Here is a 17,578-nt window from a genome sequence, read left to right on the forward strand (position 1 = left end):
GTTCCCTGTGTCTGACGGCAGCCACCTCTGCCCCCGGCCTGCTATGCAGGGCCTCCCGGAGCTCTGACAGGGGCGTGGTCCTTGCCCCATGAGGCCCAACAAAGGCATCTTTCCCAGAGGAACTTTGTGAAATGAGAGGATTCTGAATCAAAGATGCAGGCTTCCCAGCTCCACTGAGCTGGGGGCCCTGGGGCTGAGGCAGGAAGGGGGGGCACCCACAGTCTGGATCACCAAGATGCCAACACTCAGGCTTGGAGAGGACCCCCCATCCCCAATCAGCCTACAGCTCTGCCAGCTCAGATTCCAACCAAACCAAACCAAACAATGACACAGGCTCCCAACTGAAACAATGTAGCAACACCTCATAGTGTAGCCGCATCTCATACCTGAGAAAATTGACGGCCGCCTACGAGGCCGTGTTAGGGAGGCGGGACAGCCACCTGGCGCAGCCAGACACAGCGCTTAGAAATCCTGGGACGGAGAATTTTCAACAACATGGGAAAATGCTGACAATGTAAATATGAAGCCAAAAAAGGATATAAAACAACATATATGAATAATCTTTTGGGAAAAAGTATATTTAGACAGAGCCTTAAAAGTAAAAAGAAACCCAATCTGTTTTGTAAGGTATTACGGTGGTGGATACGTGTCGTTACACATTTGTCAAAACCCATAGAATGTAGGCCTGCCAGGCAGGAACCTTAAAGTGAACTATGGACTTTGATGTATCAAGATAGGTCCACCCACTGCAACAAATGCACCGCCCGGTGGGGGATCGGGACAGTGGGGGAGGCCGTGTGTGTGTGTGTGTGTGTGTGTGTGTGTGTGTGTGTGTGTGTGAGGTGGGGGCTCAAGGGTGTGCGGAAATCTGTACTTTCTGCTCAGTTTTGCTGTGAACCTAAAACTGCTCTGGGAAATAAAGTTTATTAATTTAAAAGAATTGGAAACAATGACACAGTTGCCCCTTGCTCGTGTTCCCGTGGCCCTTGCTGAGCCTGTTGTTTTTCCACCCACGTCATTCCAGTCGGTTCGAGTGTTACATGCCTGCTCCTCAGGCCAGGAAAACAAAGGTTCTCCACCCTCTGTTGGAGCGTCAGCTGAGCTTTCACGATGAAGCAAGAGTACAAATTCCCAGGCCTCTTTTACAGACAAATAGGGACCAATCATATGCCTATCTCAGGGAGACATCACAGTGACAACATCAGAGCCACTGACAGCTGCAAGACAGGAGAACCATTGCTCCCCTGGTTTTCCAACTGTTTTTAGCGTCAGAGTCAACTTTTCAAATGAACTTACACAAAATTCACAGTAAAAAAAAAAAAAAGGAAAAGAAAAAACCAGGATGTCCACAGCCTGGCTCCTGGCTCCTGGCTCCTGCCGGCCTCAGCTCTTGCCCAGTGCTCTCCGCATCATACCTGCAGCTTTCCTGCAAATGTTTCCCATCTCTGGCCTCTGTGCCTTCGCTCCACCCTCAAGACACAGTGAGGCATCTCCTCCGCCAGGGAATCTTCCCTCACACCCCGTCCACCTGACCCCAGGGTGGAGGCAGGTCCAGTAGGAGCCAGCACCCCTGGGAATGGGTAGCACCTACACCTAACAGCCCAGGTAGGTGAGAACCACACCTTCACCTGCAAACCAGCAGGGCGGCGTTGGGGGGCCTGGAGGAATTGCACCTAATGACCCGATTCCAGAGAAAACAGGCTAGCGATGGATCTTAACCACCAGAGTCTCCAGTGACCTCAAGCTCAGATTGAAGGTCATGAACACAGAACAGGTCAGGGAAAGGTTTATGCCAAAGGCCTTTCTGTGGCTCCTCAGACTCCGTGCTCCTGGCCCTGGAAGAAGATCCTCAGGATCTGCCCCTGGCACCTCCAGAGGCCCCTCTCCTCTCCTATGCTATCCTAGGACACCACACTCCAGCCTCCAGGAACTGACATGCCCCCCCCATCACCATCGTCTGTTTCTGTATCTTCTACCTCCCCTCCAAAGGCAGGGGCTGGTGTCCTCTCTGCCCCGCTCCTGGCCCCCGCCCCCTGGGTCCAGGAGTCTGGCACAGAACCTGCCTGCAAAGGTTTGCAAAATCCTGTACCACAGGGCGCCAGGGGGGACACTGGCGGGTTTCTGCGTCTCCACAGCGCCCCCTGCTGGGCGCATCCCGTGGCCTTGGTCACTCACCGGAGCGGGGGCATTCACCACGGAGAGGCTGTACCCGTACAGGAAGGAGGAGCCGAAGGCGCCCATGAGAGAGGCCACGATGAGCGAGCAGGACCAGTCCTGGGGAAGGAGGGGACAGCACGTCAGACCAGGCCCTCGGCTGCACACTCTAATTTTAGCTGAATTTGGCCAGTTTCTGACCCAGAGAGGAGCACAGAGCAAAGCCAAAGCTGTCAGCAGTCGCGGCTGGCCCTTACTAAGACCTATGGGCCAGGCGTTGTTCTAAGCACTTTCCGGGAATTATGTCATGGATCCCACAGATCAGTGCTATTTTATCCTGATTTTACAGGTGAGGAAACAGAGGCACAGACCTGTCCCAGGTGGTCTGGCTCCAGCCCCCATGTAGTTACCCCCTCCTGCCTCTTCATCTGGGTACAGTGTCTAGGGCCCCGAGGCTCCTGACAGCCACACAGACACACGCACACCCATGCACACCCTGTTCCAGGCAGAGGGGCCAATCTTACAGGCCAGTAGGAGCACCTTGGGACAAGGACCTGTAGAGAGTTACAGGACTTGGCCTAGAGATCCAGGCATTTGTCTCCATGTAATCCTGCCCTGTGGCTCCATACAAGAACAGCCACGGCCACAGCCACGACAGAACCATGGAGCAGAAACATCTGGGCCCCTTGGCAAAAGCTGGCTAGTTGGCAGGAGCTGGAGACAGGAAGGGCTGCCATCCTAGGCTGGCCAGGGGAGTGTGGGCCACTCACCAGATGGGGACCCATGAGTCCTTGGAAAGCACATTCTCTGCCATCATTCAATGTGTATGCATGTGTGTGTGTTCTGAGTACCAGCTACTGACAAAGCTCTGGGGACACAGCCATAAACAAGACTGCTAAGGTCCAGAGTTCAAGGAACTGTATTGGTCAAGTGCTCTTTGGAAATGGGCAGTGGGACCTGGTAGCCAACCCCTGCTCTGCCCACCTTGGTGCCTCCTCTAGCATGGCTCCAGGCCACTTAGCTCCACTCCTCTGCTGTGGGACCTGAGCCAGTTTCTGGACCTTCCTGGGGCTCAGCTTGCCCAGCTGTGAAATGGGGTCTAGACAACAACTGGCTGCACAGACAGTTGAGGGGCCGATGTGTTGCTGGACAAGGAGGGTTAGAGTGTGGTGTGTATGTAGTGAGTGTTCAGAAAGGGTGTTTGCTCTTTGTTCCTCTCCCCATGGCATTCGACCCAGTTATACAGAATGGCTGTTGCCCAAGTGACATGCCAAGGTCTCTCTTGACCTGGCCTGTGTGGCTACACCCACCTGAAGTCCTCCCTTCTAGAGACTGCCTGTCTAATTGCCCAGGTGTCCTCCCTGAAAGCTCCCCTTCTTCGTTTTCCATTGGTCTCTGATTCTACTCCATCTGACCCCCAGCTCTTAGGACAGTGTAACCTTTGACCAATGACACAGCTGCTCTGTGACTCAGTGTCCGCATCTGTAACATGGGGATGATATCAAACCCACCTCCTAAGATGTCATGCTGAGGAAAGGAGTTAAAGCGGGCAAGGTCCTCACCTGTCCTGCGTCAGGTGCCCATGAGTGTCAGCAGGAGAGGCTGGCCAGTGGGGGGGTCTTACTTTCTAAGGATGGAGGTCTCGCTTCTTGCTCTCTGCTTCCAGGCACTGAGCCTGCTGCAGAAGCGGCTCTGATGAGTGAATGGAGGGCGAGTGGAGGGTTTATAGACCTCAGGATGGAATACAGTCAGCCCTCCGTATCTGTGGGTTCCACATCTGTGGATTCAACCAACCACGAACTGAAAATACTGTCCCCACGAAAGTTACGTTGTTGCTGATGGGTACTTGCTAGTCACCTGTCCCACGGTTATGTGTACTGAACAGTTACAGACGTCTAAACAATACAGTGTAACAACTATGTGCAGAGCATGTGCACTGTATTAGGTATTATAAGTAAGCTAGAGATGATTTAAAGTACATGGGAGGACGTACACAGGTTATGTGAAAATGCTACGTCATTTACATAAAGGTCTTGGGTGTGGGTGTTAGAGGGGGTCCTGAGACCAGTCCCCCGTGGATACCGAGGGAAGACTATCTTTCTGCAGTAAGAGCAGCTTGAACTTAAGGGGAGTCACTGAGGAAACAATCACGCTGTGGACAAACAGCATTCTCCATCGCCTGTTGTCTTTAACACATCCTCTGGGTCTCAGCTCTGACGTCACTCCTCCTGACCGCCCCCCCCCCCGGCTGTGCGGGACACCTTGCCTCCCCGGGCCTGCCTTGTCCCCTGGACCATCACTCTTGCTGGCCTGTACCCATCCGAGGGTGGAGAAGGACAGGTGGGAGCCATCCCCGGAGCCCCCTGCCCCTGTGTGGCCCTCCTGTGCCCACCACCACTCACCACCAACCCCAGGGGCAGAGGGTGCCCGCTGTGGAGACAGGGAAGGAAAAGAGGGCCACCCCCCAGTGCGGTCTCATTACGTGAGCACAGCCACTGCCAGGAGGTGCTCTCAGCCCCAAGACACTGCGGCCACAGAGCTCGAGAACCTTGGCCAAAGTCGCAGGGCCCGGGAGGCAAAGCCCTGTGGCCCTGGGGCAGGGCGGCGCTGCTGCCCACACTGGGCTCTGGGGCTCTGAGCCCCCCGTGGTGGGACAGGGCCCGCGGCACATTTACCTGCTTTCTCCTCCCACCTGGCTTCCCGGTCCTCGGCCAGGCGCTCTTGGGGGGGCCCGGGGGGCTGGGGCCCCGCATGAGGGGAGCCATGCTGAGCTGCCCGGAGTCCATGGCCCGCGTCCCGCCGCCCCGCCGGCCAGGGCATCCCGAGGAGAGGAGGCAGAGTCCACCGGAGGGGCGGGCCCCGCGCCGGAAGTGTGGTAATTTTCTCTTGTTTGAACAGGAAGCAGACAAGGATTTTCCCCCAGCTCCCCAGGCAGAACGGCAACTGGGGTACCGAAGGAAACCTGCCTTCTCAGAATCTCCCCGGCTGTGGATTCTGCCTTTGGAAACTTTTCCTTCCTACCAAGGCCAGTGCGCAGGGCGGGGAGAGAGAGCCTAGCATAAGCCCAGGGCCGCTCCCCAGGGGTGGGGACCCATAGAAAAGGCCACTGACTTGGCAGGAGAAGCCTGGTGGGGTGCCAACCCTGACCCCACTCCTTTTTTTCTCTTTCGATGCTATTAGCATTGCCACTATTTTACTGTGTGTCCTTAGGCAAGTTGCTTTGCGCCTCTGAGCTGCCACATTTGCAAGTGCAAAACGGGAGACTGATCGGGCCCTGACTGTCCTGCACAGCTATTCCGAGGCTCAGATAGAAACCATGAAGCCCGTGCTGGGGATGGACTCAGGCTGCCCTGCAGCTCTGGAGCAAATGAGGAGGCTGTGGGCCTTGCTCATTCAGCACTGGCTTCCGAGATGCCTCCTGCTTCCCTGCCCCCGAACGGCTCAGAGGAAGCACTCATGCGAGAAGATCCCTGGTGCACACAAGGACGGCGTGGGAATTAATTCCCAATGTCAGAGAAGCAGCTTTAATTGTGTCTCGGGCAGGTTGCCTGGGCCCGACGCACAAGAGCAGTGAAATAGCTGCCCGGCGGGGAACCAGGACTTCCAGAGGGACAAGCCAGGCCTCAGTCATCAGGCTAGTTGTTCACTGAGCACAGGAAACAGCGCAATGGCCCTTCTGCGTAGTAATCCCGCAGGTGGACTCTTGGAGAGCCGCTCTTCCTGGAACTGATTTGCAGCCCACTACCCGCCCCCCACCCCAAGCGGAGCTGTGGTCCAGGGCAGGACACTGACACGGACACACTTGGTTACAACATGTCACGAGATGGCTGAGGATTCCCAGGGGAAACATGGAGGCGGCACTGACCCAACCTGGGGCTGGAACACGGAAGACTTCCTGGAAGACTTCCTGGAAGAGGTGGCTCCTGGATGACAGCCTGGGGAGTATGCTGGCCACGAAGAGGGTGGCATAGAGGGCACTGAGCCAAGGTCCAGGGTATGATGGGAGTGAAGTCATCTGGAGTGGTGTGGGCGGGGCGCTGGAGGGAGCCCAGTGCCTCACACCAAGAACCTGCACCGTGGAGCCATGACTCAGCCGAGAGGAGTGTCTCTTTAACAGGAGTCTGGGTGACCGGAGGCAGGTGGCCTGGCCTCCCTGGACCTCCCTTTCACACCTGGGAGGTGAGGATAATGGTGCCCAGCCTGTCGAGTTCACACTTCCCTGGCAATTTAGCAAGTATCCTTGTGTTGATCTTTGCCCTGCTAAATGAGGTTTTATATAAATGTGCACATATTCTGAGTCCTGGCTGCTTCCACACCCGTCACAGGAGACCAGGCCCAAACGGGTGGAGGTCTGAAACTGGCTCCTCCTTGGACCAGCTACATAACCTTGGACAAGTGGCTCCAGCCCTGTCTGAGCCCCGTTTCCTCTCCTGTAGAATCTGCCTTACCCCAGTGTGGCCAAGAGAGCCGCAAGAGAGCCCCATGTAAAGGCCAGCACAGGGAGGGTGCCGATTGGCTATTGGTCTTTGCATCTGGTATAAAGACAAGGCCCAAGGGTCCCAAGGAGGGAAAGAGGCTTTCTAAGTGCCGAGGACTTCCTGGAGGAGGGGGCAGTTGGCCTGGGCCTGGGGTGGGGTGGAGGATCCGTACCCTCGAGGATGACATCATCACTTTCAACATCAATGTCCCCTCTAGAGAAATGACCTCTGGCACGGAGATACCTGCCCCCTCCAAATCCGGAAGGACACCAGCAGACAGTATTATCAACCCAAGTACGAGCCACCAGCGGCCTGTGCCTCGGTGCGTACACTTTACGTTCACACGGCTCCTTCCCGCAGAGCCCTGCCTCCAGCCCCTGCGCTCCCGGCCTGACCCCACCGCAAGCTGCCTGGCCCCCGGGAGGAGGGAGGGGGCAGGAGGGACAGCCCCAGAGTCACCGGAATATTCACGTAAGAGAGGTAAGGAAACCAGGACTGACCAATTTCTTTTTCTCCAAAGCGCTTTCTTTGTTAGCGGGTGGGTCCTTCTCACTGAGCTTCATGGTTTCTTTTCAGATGTGGGACTGGGCTTTTTGTTTCTGAGAGAGAGGAAAAACGAAGAAGCCATTAGACTCTTGCTGGCAGAGACAGGTGGCCCTGGGCTCGTGGGGGTCCTGCTCCCCTGGAGACCTGGGCACCCCGGCTCCTCTCTGGCCTCAGTTTCTCCATCTGTGAGATGGTTGACTACGCCTGTGTTTCCCACGCTGGCTGCTTTGCTTTAGAATACAGGTCCCTCCCGGAACATTCCCGCTCAGTCATTCCCACGGTGGGCACATCTTGTAAACACTAGACTTCCTGTCCCCGAGATGTGAAAAGAAAAGTTGGGAACATTAAAACAAAGTGCCCGCCTCCCCTGTCAAACTGGAAACAGTTACCAAAATTGTCACCCGAATCACCGGCACAACAGAAGTAAAAATCGTACCGCTCCCCTGGAGTTTGGGAATATGTTTTCTAGAGCCATGAAAGCATTTAGGTCCTGCTGCCCAACTACTCCATTTATAGAAACTTATCCTAAAACGGCAAAAAAATGTGCACCAAGATTTAAGCCAGGAATTGTCATGGAAGCATTTTTTCATGTTAGAAAAAATAGCATCCACAACAGGAAAAAAACATGTAAGAGGAAAGCTTAAATAAATGATGGCACATCCATAGGATGAAACACACATAGCGCTTAAAACCTCACGTTCAAGAACATTTACTATCATGGGAAAATGCTCATAACTATTCTTACTTGACAAGAACGGGAAAGATCCATAAAAGAATATACATTAGTCACCATTAAAAATAAGTGTTCTTAACAGTCACTCTTAAACAACATATATACTTAAACTATGTCCATGCATTTTTAAATTTCAAATTAAATTTAAAACAAAATATTTATAGCTTCAATTATTTATTAAACATGTATTTTTTTATTTAAAAATATGTTTTTATTGATTTCAGAGAGAGGAAAGGAGAGGGAGGGAGAGTTAGAAACATAAATGATGAGAGTCATTGATCGGCTGCCTCCTGCACACCCCCTACGGGGGATCAGGCCCGTAACCCAGGCATGTGCCCTGATCGGAAATCGAACTGTGACCTCCTGGTTCATAGGTCAATGCTCAACCACTGAGCCATGCTGTCCGGGCCACATGTATTTATTAAGCCCCTCGTGTGGAGGTGATGGCGATGCAGTCTGGAGCAAGACAGCCCTTGCCTCGCCCTCAGGGCGCTTCCATTCTAGGGGAGACAGGAAGAGGGTGCAGGCTGCTCATGGGACCCACAGGTGGTGAGCGGCATGTCCCAGCACAGGACGTGACAAGAGCGGGCGCCCGGGCTGCAGACGAGCAGAGGACAGGTCACAGGTTTACGTGCCTAGAAAAGAAACTGCCTCAAAGCCGCTGTTACCACTTGGCTGTGATATTTTAGCTCATTGTTTTCTTATTGTTTTTCTACCATTTTCCAATTTCCTACACTGAAAAAAACACACCACACAAAACACTACTTCTACGACTAGAAAAAGCTTGTAAAATTTCTTTAAATTACAAAAATGTTTTTTGAAGAATGGAGCCCTTATGTTTGAGAAGCCAAAGAGACTTAAACAGCAGAATCCTGGAAGAATGGGCCTCTGGCAGAGGAGCGGCTCTGGAGCCGTCCCTGGAGCCGCGGGCGAGAACGCGGGGGGCCGGCTGCTGCTGCGACGCCTGAGGGTGACCTCGAGGCCCCGAGAGGCGCCGCCCGCCTCATGCCAGCGCACACCGGACGCTCCAGCTCACTGGGCCTTCGTCTTCAGGCCTCACGGGGCTCTGGCGAGGATTAAACGAGTTCATGTATGTGAGGCTCATGCCAAATGCTAAGTGATCACCAACTATTGTCCTCGCCGGACGCCGGCCAGTGGCCCCTGCGGAGCACAGATAAGGGTCTTGTAGAATGAAGAAAGGGGAGGGGAACCATCTGGTGTTTAACCCGGAGCACCCGAAACCGCCTCAGAATAATAATTCTCTAAGGTTTAAATAGGATAATAAATAAATAACATAACAAAATAAATACACGCTCCTTGAATGGGGGTCTAAAAATGCGCATTTTCTGTCCTTTTGATCCTCAGTGACTATGCTAACATGCCCGCTGGACGACTCTTAATACTGCGCTGGGGCCCGGGGTGTGGCCCTGCCAGCCCTGAAAGGTAAAAATGCTGCCATGCTCACTGGTGAGCACCCACGTCCGAGCCCCCTGGGCGGCGCCTGCCACCATCCAGCAGTTCAGAGAGCCTCCAGGCCGCAGGTGGGGTTAAGCACCTAGGAAACTGCCTCCGCTACCTCTGTTGCTGCTTCTCCCAGTAATTAAACCCTCACAGACACTGTGCACCTGACCCATGGCCTGCTGTGTTAGAAATAAAGCAGGCGAGCCCTGGCCGGGTTTGCTCAGTGGTTAGAGCATCAGCCCGAGGACTGAAGGGTCCTGGGTTCAACTTTGGTCAAGGCATGTACTTCCGTTGCAGGTTCGATCCCTGGCCCCGGTCTGGGCGCATGTGGGAGGGAAGCAGTCAATGTGTCTCTCTCACATCTCTCTTTCTCTCTCTCTCCCCCTTCCACTCTCTCTGAAAAGCAATGAAAAAAAATATCCTCAGGTAGGGATTAAAACAAAACAAAACAAGAAATAAAGCAAGTGAGCCTGGAAGTGTCTTTACCCACCCGACTTGTCCCAGAGCCCAGGTCTGAGCCCCCACAGCTTAAAGTCAGACCCTAACTTACTGGCCTGTGTTGGGTAAGAGGATGAATGCCAAGAACAGGTCCTGACTCACCAACACCCTGCAGAAGGTTGAGGACAGCCAAGGGCCCGGTTCTCCCAGACCTGGCACATGCCAGCTGGAGGCCACCTCCCTGAAGTGCCGGGAGCTGCTGCCCTGGGCAATGCCCAGTGGGCACAACGCCGCTGGCTGACACCTCTGAACAGGAAATGCCACACGCACCCTGGGCCCCGACTCTGATGAACACGGTGACCTCTTTCTGTGAGTGTTCAGGATTAATTCTCTGCTGACTTTGGCATGGAGCTATAGCTAATCCCCAAACGAGAGACTGAAAAGGAACATGGAAAACAGCAGCTTTAAAAGAAAGAAAAAGAGACAGAGAGAGGAGGGGAAGGAAGGGAGGGAGGGAGGGAGGAAGAGGGTAGGAGGGAGCTTACCAGCCCCGGCCACCAGCCCTTGGAAAATAGCCGGCACTGCCCAGGATCAATGTCATTTCCATATTAGCATCGGTTGGACACAACGCTAAGCACTTCATGTGCATTTCCTCGCTTCGCCTTCACCAAGTTGATTTCCAATTCCCTCAGTTTCCAAGCCCCTTGTCCCACTGTTCTGTGGGAGTTTCAGTCATTCCTGAGACCATCCCCAGAGCCAGCCCAAGTCTGTGAGTGCAGCTTACCTGCGCCCGGGAGCTTCCCTCGCCTGCCCCAGTCTAAAGAGCAAACAATGCACTTTGCAGATAGAATAGCTCCCAGTAAAATCAGATACAGACCTGGGAAATTGTGAAATGTTAATGATTACATGGCATGCATCCAGAGTGACTGTTGCTGTAAACAAGGTATGATGCCTATCTTGACAGGCGATAAATGATTAACAAACGTGCCCAAGTTTGGGTCGGCAAGGTCCGGACCGGGGGTCGAAGGCAGAGGTGTCCCGGCAAAGGCCCTGATGACGAATGAGTTGACCTTTGTGGGTGTCGGATCCTTTCTTGCTGATGTGAGGATATGACCCGCATAGGACCAACATGCCCGGGCTGTGGTGAGGGTCAGGTGAGATGACACGCAGGACATATAAAGCAGGACACAAATGAATGCAGGCTGGTCAAGTCCGAAACCCAGAGGACTGGTCTGGGGGTTAGCTTGCTCCTCTGTGGATGCAGGAGGACATCCATGGAAAAATGCACATGCTAAGCCCACTCTCCCTCCAGGACCCTGGGAGAAACAGAGGCTGGAGTGGCGGAGAGGATGGTAGGGACCCAAGAGGGCGTCTGTGCAGCCGGAGCAAGTCCAAGCTTGGCCAAGGGCACCCGACCAGAGAGAGAGAAGGGCGTGGGAAGTGAAGGGTGGTTCTGGGATGGAGCACAGAAAGATGGGTGCCCGGGCATCCCTCCCACCATGGGAGAGGGGTGCCGTGTGGCTTCTGCACATGCTCAGGCCCAGGGAGACAGGGCTGTGTGGGGAACATGGACAAGTCCGTCTGATTCCCCGGGCACCGATTGAGAGCATCCGGACAACCTTCCCAAGGTTGATGGTGACAAAGCGGTGGGCCGGGTGAACAGGAAGAAATCACCTGATCCTGGGAGACATCTGCCCGAGAGGTCCTTATCAACCAACCTCTGAGGTCCCACAAGCTGCACACCAGTGTGATGACCTTTCCGTGCCCGGGGATCTCAGCTGTGCTGAAGGCGTTGCAGACACCCCCAGATGGAGGCTGCCTCCCAGCAGCGGTACTGCTCTCCTGTCTTCTCAAACCTCCCAAAACACCCAGCTGGTGCCCACCCTCCATTCCCCAAGCAGCCACCCAACCTCGATCTTTTTTTTTCTTAATTTTTTTGTCAACCCTCACTCAAAGATATTTTTTCCATTGCTTTTCAGAAAGAGTGGAGGGGGGAAGGTGGAGAGTGAGAGAAACATCGATGTGAGAGAGATGTGTCAATTGGTCGTCTCCTGCACGCGCCCCAACAGGGCCGGGGATTGAACCTGCAACCGAGGTACTTGCCCTTGACCGACAATCAAACCTGCGATCCTTTGGTGTGCGGGCCAACGCTCTAACCACTGAGCCACACCGGCCAGGGCGCAACCTTGCTCTTGACGCCTCGCTATACCACAGTGAACCGCCTGGCCTCTCCGACCGCGTCCTGTTCCAGCCTGCCTGGTTTCCGTCACCTTTAGGGGACTAGCTTCTGCTCAGCGGCTCAGCCTTGAACGCAGATGTAATAAACATTAGAGGAATGCTGCTTGCTGCTCAAGTTTTATTAAAAAAACACCCAACCCCACAACAAAACAAAAGGCAGCCCCTTATTCAGAGCTGCCTCCCTGTGCGGTGGAGATAAGGTAGCCTGCACCGAAACAATGAGTGTTTGCCCACGATTTTCCGGGAACACGGGGACCAGAACCACAGCCACTGGAATTTGTTGGCCCAGAACAAAGTTCGCCTCCTCTCCCTTGCTGGCACCTAGATGTCTCAGATTGTCGGTCACCTCCTGACCTCAGCGCCTCCGGCGTCCTACTCCCCTCTGCATAAAGGGAGCCTGAGTTCTGTCCTTTCCTAGGGTGGCGCGAATCCACCCTCTTCTCGGCTTGCTGGCTTTCCGAAAAAAGCACTTCGCTCATCCCAGCACCTGCCACTCGCCTCCTGGCCCTTGCGGCAAGGAGGACAAGCTTGAACTTGGTTGCATTTGCAGCCGCAGTGAGTCACTCTCTGACGCCAGGACTATTCAACCGTTGGTCTGGCAGCGTCCAGAGGGACAGTGTAAGAGGGTGACAGAGAGCCTAGGGTTCAGTGTCAGACCTCGGCTCCGGCCTGCTGCTCCCCAGCCATGCCACCCTGGGGTCAGGGAGGACTGCCTCAGGGTCACGTGCAGATCGAATGAGACACTGCCCTTGGAATGGCCTGCCGTGAAGCAGACACCCCCTAAATGTTCACTATGGCTCCTATTATCGGGAGATCCCTCTTTGGATTATTTTTAATTCTTGTAGCTTTATTTACTCTTTTTCAAAAATTTATGGAGCACCTACTGTGTGGCCAACGTAGTGCTAGGTACTGAGAAGGGTAAACCTGTGACTTCTATTGGGTAATTCAGAGTCTAGTGGGAAGGAGGAGCCAATGTAAGGGGCCTACATTCAGTAAGCACCTACTGTGTGCCAGGCACTGGTTATAAACAGCCTTGCTTACTCCTAGAAGCAGCTACTGAAGTTCTGTCGTCTCCATTCTATGGCTGAGCATACCTGGGCTCTAGAAGTCACCCCACTTGTCCAAAGCACCAAGGCTTGTGAATGAGAATTGAGGTTTAAAGTAAAAACACTGCCCTAGCCAGTTTGGCTCAGTAGTTAGTGTCAGTCCGTCTGGGTTCGATTCCAGCCAAGGGCACATAACCCGGTGGCAGGCTCAGTCCCTGGCCCTGCGTCAGGGTGTGTTCAGGAGGCAACCAATTGGTGTGTCTCTCTCTCACATCGATGTTTCTCTCTCTCTCTCCCTTCCACTCTCTCTGAAAAGTAATGAAAAATATCCTTGAGTGATGATAAAAAATAGATAAATAAATAATAATAAATTAAATAAAGTAAGACCACCCACCCTGCGGGCCCAGGCCCCCCTGCCCCCACTCCCTGCTGCTCTGTGGGGAAGCTTCTCCCCAGAGGGGACGCGCCCATCAGAGCGAGCCTCTCAGAGACATTTCTCTTTTTTGTTTTTGGCAGCCCGGCTTCCAGACTTCCCACTTTGGAGAACTTCCCACCTGTGGGAGTGAGGGCTCATCCCTCCCACCTTCTCGAGGATTTCCCTGGAGCAACTATCCCAGTTATCTTCAGCATCACCCGCCTCTCCACGTCTATTCCAGGCTACGTCTTAATATCACCAGTTTAAAAGAAAAGCAACTAAAAAGGCAGGGATGGGGAGAGGCTGGAGCCCTTGTACGTTGCCGGTGGGGAAGTAAACTGGTTTAGCCACCGTGGGAAAGAGTTTTGTGGGCTGTGAACAATTAAACACAGAGTTGCCATGCGGTCCTGGAATTCCAGGCCTAGGTGTGTACCCGGGAGATCTGAAAACAGGTGTTCAGAACAAAAACCTGTGCACGAATGCTCACAGCAGTGCTGTTCACAGCAGCCGAAAGGTGGGCACAGCCAGATGCCCGCCAGCTAATGAGCAGATGGTTTATCCACACAACTGAATGTTCCTCAGCCATATAAAGGAATGACCATCTGATACATGGTACAATGTGGAAGGACCTTGATACCATTACGCTAAGTGAAAGAAAGCCTGACCAGAAGGTCACCTATTTTATCATTCCATATACATGACATGTGCAGAATAGTTAAAACTATAAAGGCAGACAGCAGGTGAGCAGTTGCCAGGGGTGGGGGGAGGGTGCAAACGGGGAGCCTCTATTTAATAATAAATAGGGGTTTGCTTTGGGGTGGACGACAGAGGTGGTGGCTGCACAGCACTGTGGGTGGGCTAAACGCCACCGAATTGTCCACTTTAAAACGGTTAATTAATAAATCAAGTAAAATTGTGAATCTGATGGCAACTGAATTTCACCTCAATTTAAAACTACACTTACGCTCACCCCATGGCCTCCTGCAGTCACCCGGTTTCCATGCTCTTTGTTGCAGCAAAACTCTTCCAAAGAGAATCCACTGCCTCCACTTTGCACCTTCCCCCCTCTCCTCAGCTCCGGCCCACTCACGTTGCTCTTTTCAGGGCATCTGTGATCCAGAATCAATAGTCAGTTTCCTATAACCTCCCAGCAGCTTTGATGAAGCTGACCACTCCTCTTCCTCTGGGTCCTGCTAGAAGTGTCGTTTGCAGCCAACACACTGGCCCGGTCTTCCCTCCCTCCTTCTCCCTGGCTACTCCTCCTTAGTCCACTCAGCTGCTCCCCTCGCCTACCAACCTCCATGGTGGAGGGTCCCAGGGCTCAGCCCAAAGCCCTCCTCTCTGTTTTACCCAAGCTCTTCTCAGGAGTGGCCTACTCTATGCTACTGAGTCCCAAATCTGTCCCTCTGGTCAGACCTCTCCCCCAAGGCCCAGGCGCATATGTCCACCCTCCAGTCAGTGCCCTCACGTGGCTAAGATGCATCTCAAACACAGTGGGTCGTGAACTGAACTTCCGATGTATGTGTTCCAGCCCCACCTACCCCCCCAGTTTCTCAGCCCAAATATCCAAGATGCCTTCCTTCCTCTGGATTCCCTCCTAACGCCTGTCCAAGACATCAAAACTCTCACTGATTCTGTTCTCAGTTCCATCTGGGGCAGATGACATCATCTGTCACCTGGGGGACTGCCTGCCACAGCCTTCTGACAGCTGTCTCTGCTCATTCCCATTCCCCAGATGGTTCCATCCAGTGGCATCTAGAGCGACTTCCTATGGCAAACATCGGACCACATGGCCCACTCACCCTGCTTAAAGCCTCCAGAGACTTTCCTAGAATCAGATCCCAACTTGCCACTCTCTTGGCCCAGATTCGGACCTTCCTCCTTGCTCATTCATGGGACAAGGCTCCGGCACCCCAAACCTGGGTTCCAATCCTGGCTGTGCTGCCAACCAGCTGTGTGACTTAAGCGGGTCATGAAGGTCCTTGGTAATAAGGTGGGCGGTTCCACCAACATTGGACCCTGAGTCAGACACAGAGAGGCAGGGGCCACTGAGGAAGCATTCTCTGTGCAGAGGTGGCAGCCAGTGAGAGTCTGGTGGCAATGGCACCATGTGTCCCGCAGCGGTGGGTCAGGGACCTCCTAACCCGGCTGCTCTCCTGCTGCTTGATTCCCATGCTCTCTGCATGTTTTCAGCACCTGGACGCATAGTCTCTCCACTGATTCACTCATAAGCTTCCACCAACTGAACTGGTTTTTTACCCAAGACCATCAGGGTGGGTTTGACTTGTTGGTAACCAGGAATTCAATTGGTCCATTTAGCTCCCTGTAGGTGCTGCATTTGGACCTCTCCACATTCAGGTCCTTTGTCTGGAAGGTCAACCAGAAAGCTCATGGGACCAGGCAACTTTGCCCTGGGTCAGTCCTGATGTGGGCTTGGCAACTTGGGCAGAAACACAAAATAAATCCTTTTGGATGAGGGAAGTCAGTGAACTCAACGCAGCCCTGGAGACTCCCTTAGAACTTCAGTCATTTAAAAAAGCAGGAATGTTGGATGAGTTTCCAGTCATGGGAGCCGCAGGGATGAGCAGTTCTGTTTTCCCCCTTTAATTTTAAATAAGTCAGCGTATAACTACTACACTCATAAAAATGAAATAAAGAAAGCAAGCAGTCTTATCTTGCTGCCTAAAACATTTTCCAAAAAAAAATGGCAAAAGCACGTTCTATGCTATGTAGAAATTAGGACGGAGAACTTTGAAAAGTGGGTGGAGATTAAAGAGACTCTCCACCGATCTCAAGCTCAGCAGGCACCCATCAGGGTCTGACCAGAGTCCTCAGTCTGTTGCTTTAACTTCACAGGTGGGACATGACAGACCAATGCCTTGGTTTAGTTATCATTATGAAACAAATTCAAAATCTCCACCTGTTTTTTAAAACGTGGAGTGGGATGTTCTGATTCAGACCCTCCTCCTTGCATTTCAGTTTGGTTTGAGCGGAAAGGACCCGGCTTTGGCCCCCACAGGGACCTGGCTCAGTCCCTGACTCGGCCACCAACCAGTGGGCGACCTTGAGCAGCTCCGTTAACCTCTCAGCTCAGCTCCCTTACCTGGGTCACACGCGGAAGAACACGTCCCTGTGGGAAGATGAATAATAATTTGTGGAAATAACATGAAATGCCTGGCAGAGACTTGCGAATCTGACCTATTTATAGCACTGCAAGTCAATCATTCATGAAATTGAGCGGGTCCAAGATAAACATTTATAATTAGCTGCTCATTTAGGGTTCCTCCCAGTTGCTTGTGCGGCTTGACCAGAGTTGACTAACACGAACATAGGAGCCTTTGGCCACCCTGAGCGGGTCTTGATGACCTTGTGATTCCCAGGGAGACTCAGCACATGGTTCAGATGTCGAAGGAAATGCTGTGGACCAGACACTGGCCAGCTTGGCTCTTCCTTAGACCTGGACAGGCTCCCTGGAGCTCCTTCACTGAGCTCCTGCCTGGTTCTCTCCCTCTGCACTGCCCCACCCTCACCCCTCTGTCCCTTTTCTCCGGCTCACTGCCCAGGGTCTCTGATTCCATCTGTATGCTGACGACTCCCACGTCATCAGACCCCTTTCCCCTCCCCCTAAATCTTCTCGTCTAGGACCCTTCCCTTCCAGGTAAATGGCATCGCCATTCTACCTAATGTCCACACCCCACCTTGACCCTGAGCTCCATCCAGAATCTGATCACTTTTCATAAAAAGCGGCTCTTCCGCCCGAGTCTGAGTTGGTGCCATGGCCTCTTACCTCTTCTCCCTGCCTCTGCCTCTGCCCCTGCCCCTCATACCCCCATCACCACCACTACCACCACCAGTGGAAGCACCACCTACACCATTATGAAAGCATTAAAAAAAATGAGCAGCTTTCTGGGGGAGAAACAAGAAGGCGGGTAGGTAACAGCTGCACCCGCCGCCTCCGTCAACCGCATCAAAATTACAGCTAAAATCCAGAACCACCATCACTCAGGGCCTCCTGAGATCTGGCTGCACAGAAGCCCCACAACCAGGGAGCTGAAGCAGCACCGAGACC

At 53.3% G+C, this 17,578-nt stretch overlaps 1 protein-coding gene across 2 annotated transcripts in view; it reads right to left on the minus strand.

The window, feature by feature from the left end:
• The window catches only part of SLC2A9 (solute carrier family 2 member 9), a 61,158-nt gene extending 50,481 nt beyond the window's left edge, over window positions 1-10,677 (minus strand). The window contains exons 1-3 of one of the 2 annotated variants that reach the window (XM_081124148.1): window positions 10,595-10,677; window positions 7,133-7,231; window positions 2,176-2,274 (exon numbers count right to left, since the gene is read on the minus strand). In XM_081124148.1, the coding sequence (XP_080980274.1) occupies window positions 2,176-2,274; window positions 7,133-7,195 (162 nt within the window). In that variant the 5' untranslated portion in view covers window positions 7,196-7,231; window positions 10,595-10,677. Of the gene's footprint in view, window positions 1-2,175; window positions 2,275-4,829; window positions 4,975-7,132; window positions 7,232-10,594 lie in introns of those variants that run through there. The other variant, XM_081124147.1, reaches the window with a different exon arrangement.
• Between the last annotated feature and the right edge of the window lie 6,901 nt (window positions 10,678-17,578).

The sequence above is a fragment of the Miniopterus schreibersii genome, assembly GCF_964146895.1.
Source record: "Miniopterus schreibersii genome assembly, chromosome: 1".
In the NCBI taxonomy this organism is placed as follows: domain Eukaryota; kingdom Metazoa; phylum Chordata; class Mammalia; order Chiroptera; family Miniopteridae; genus Miniopterus; species Miniopterus schreibersii.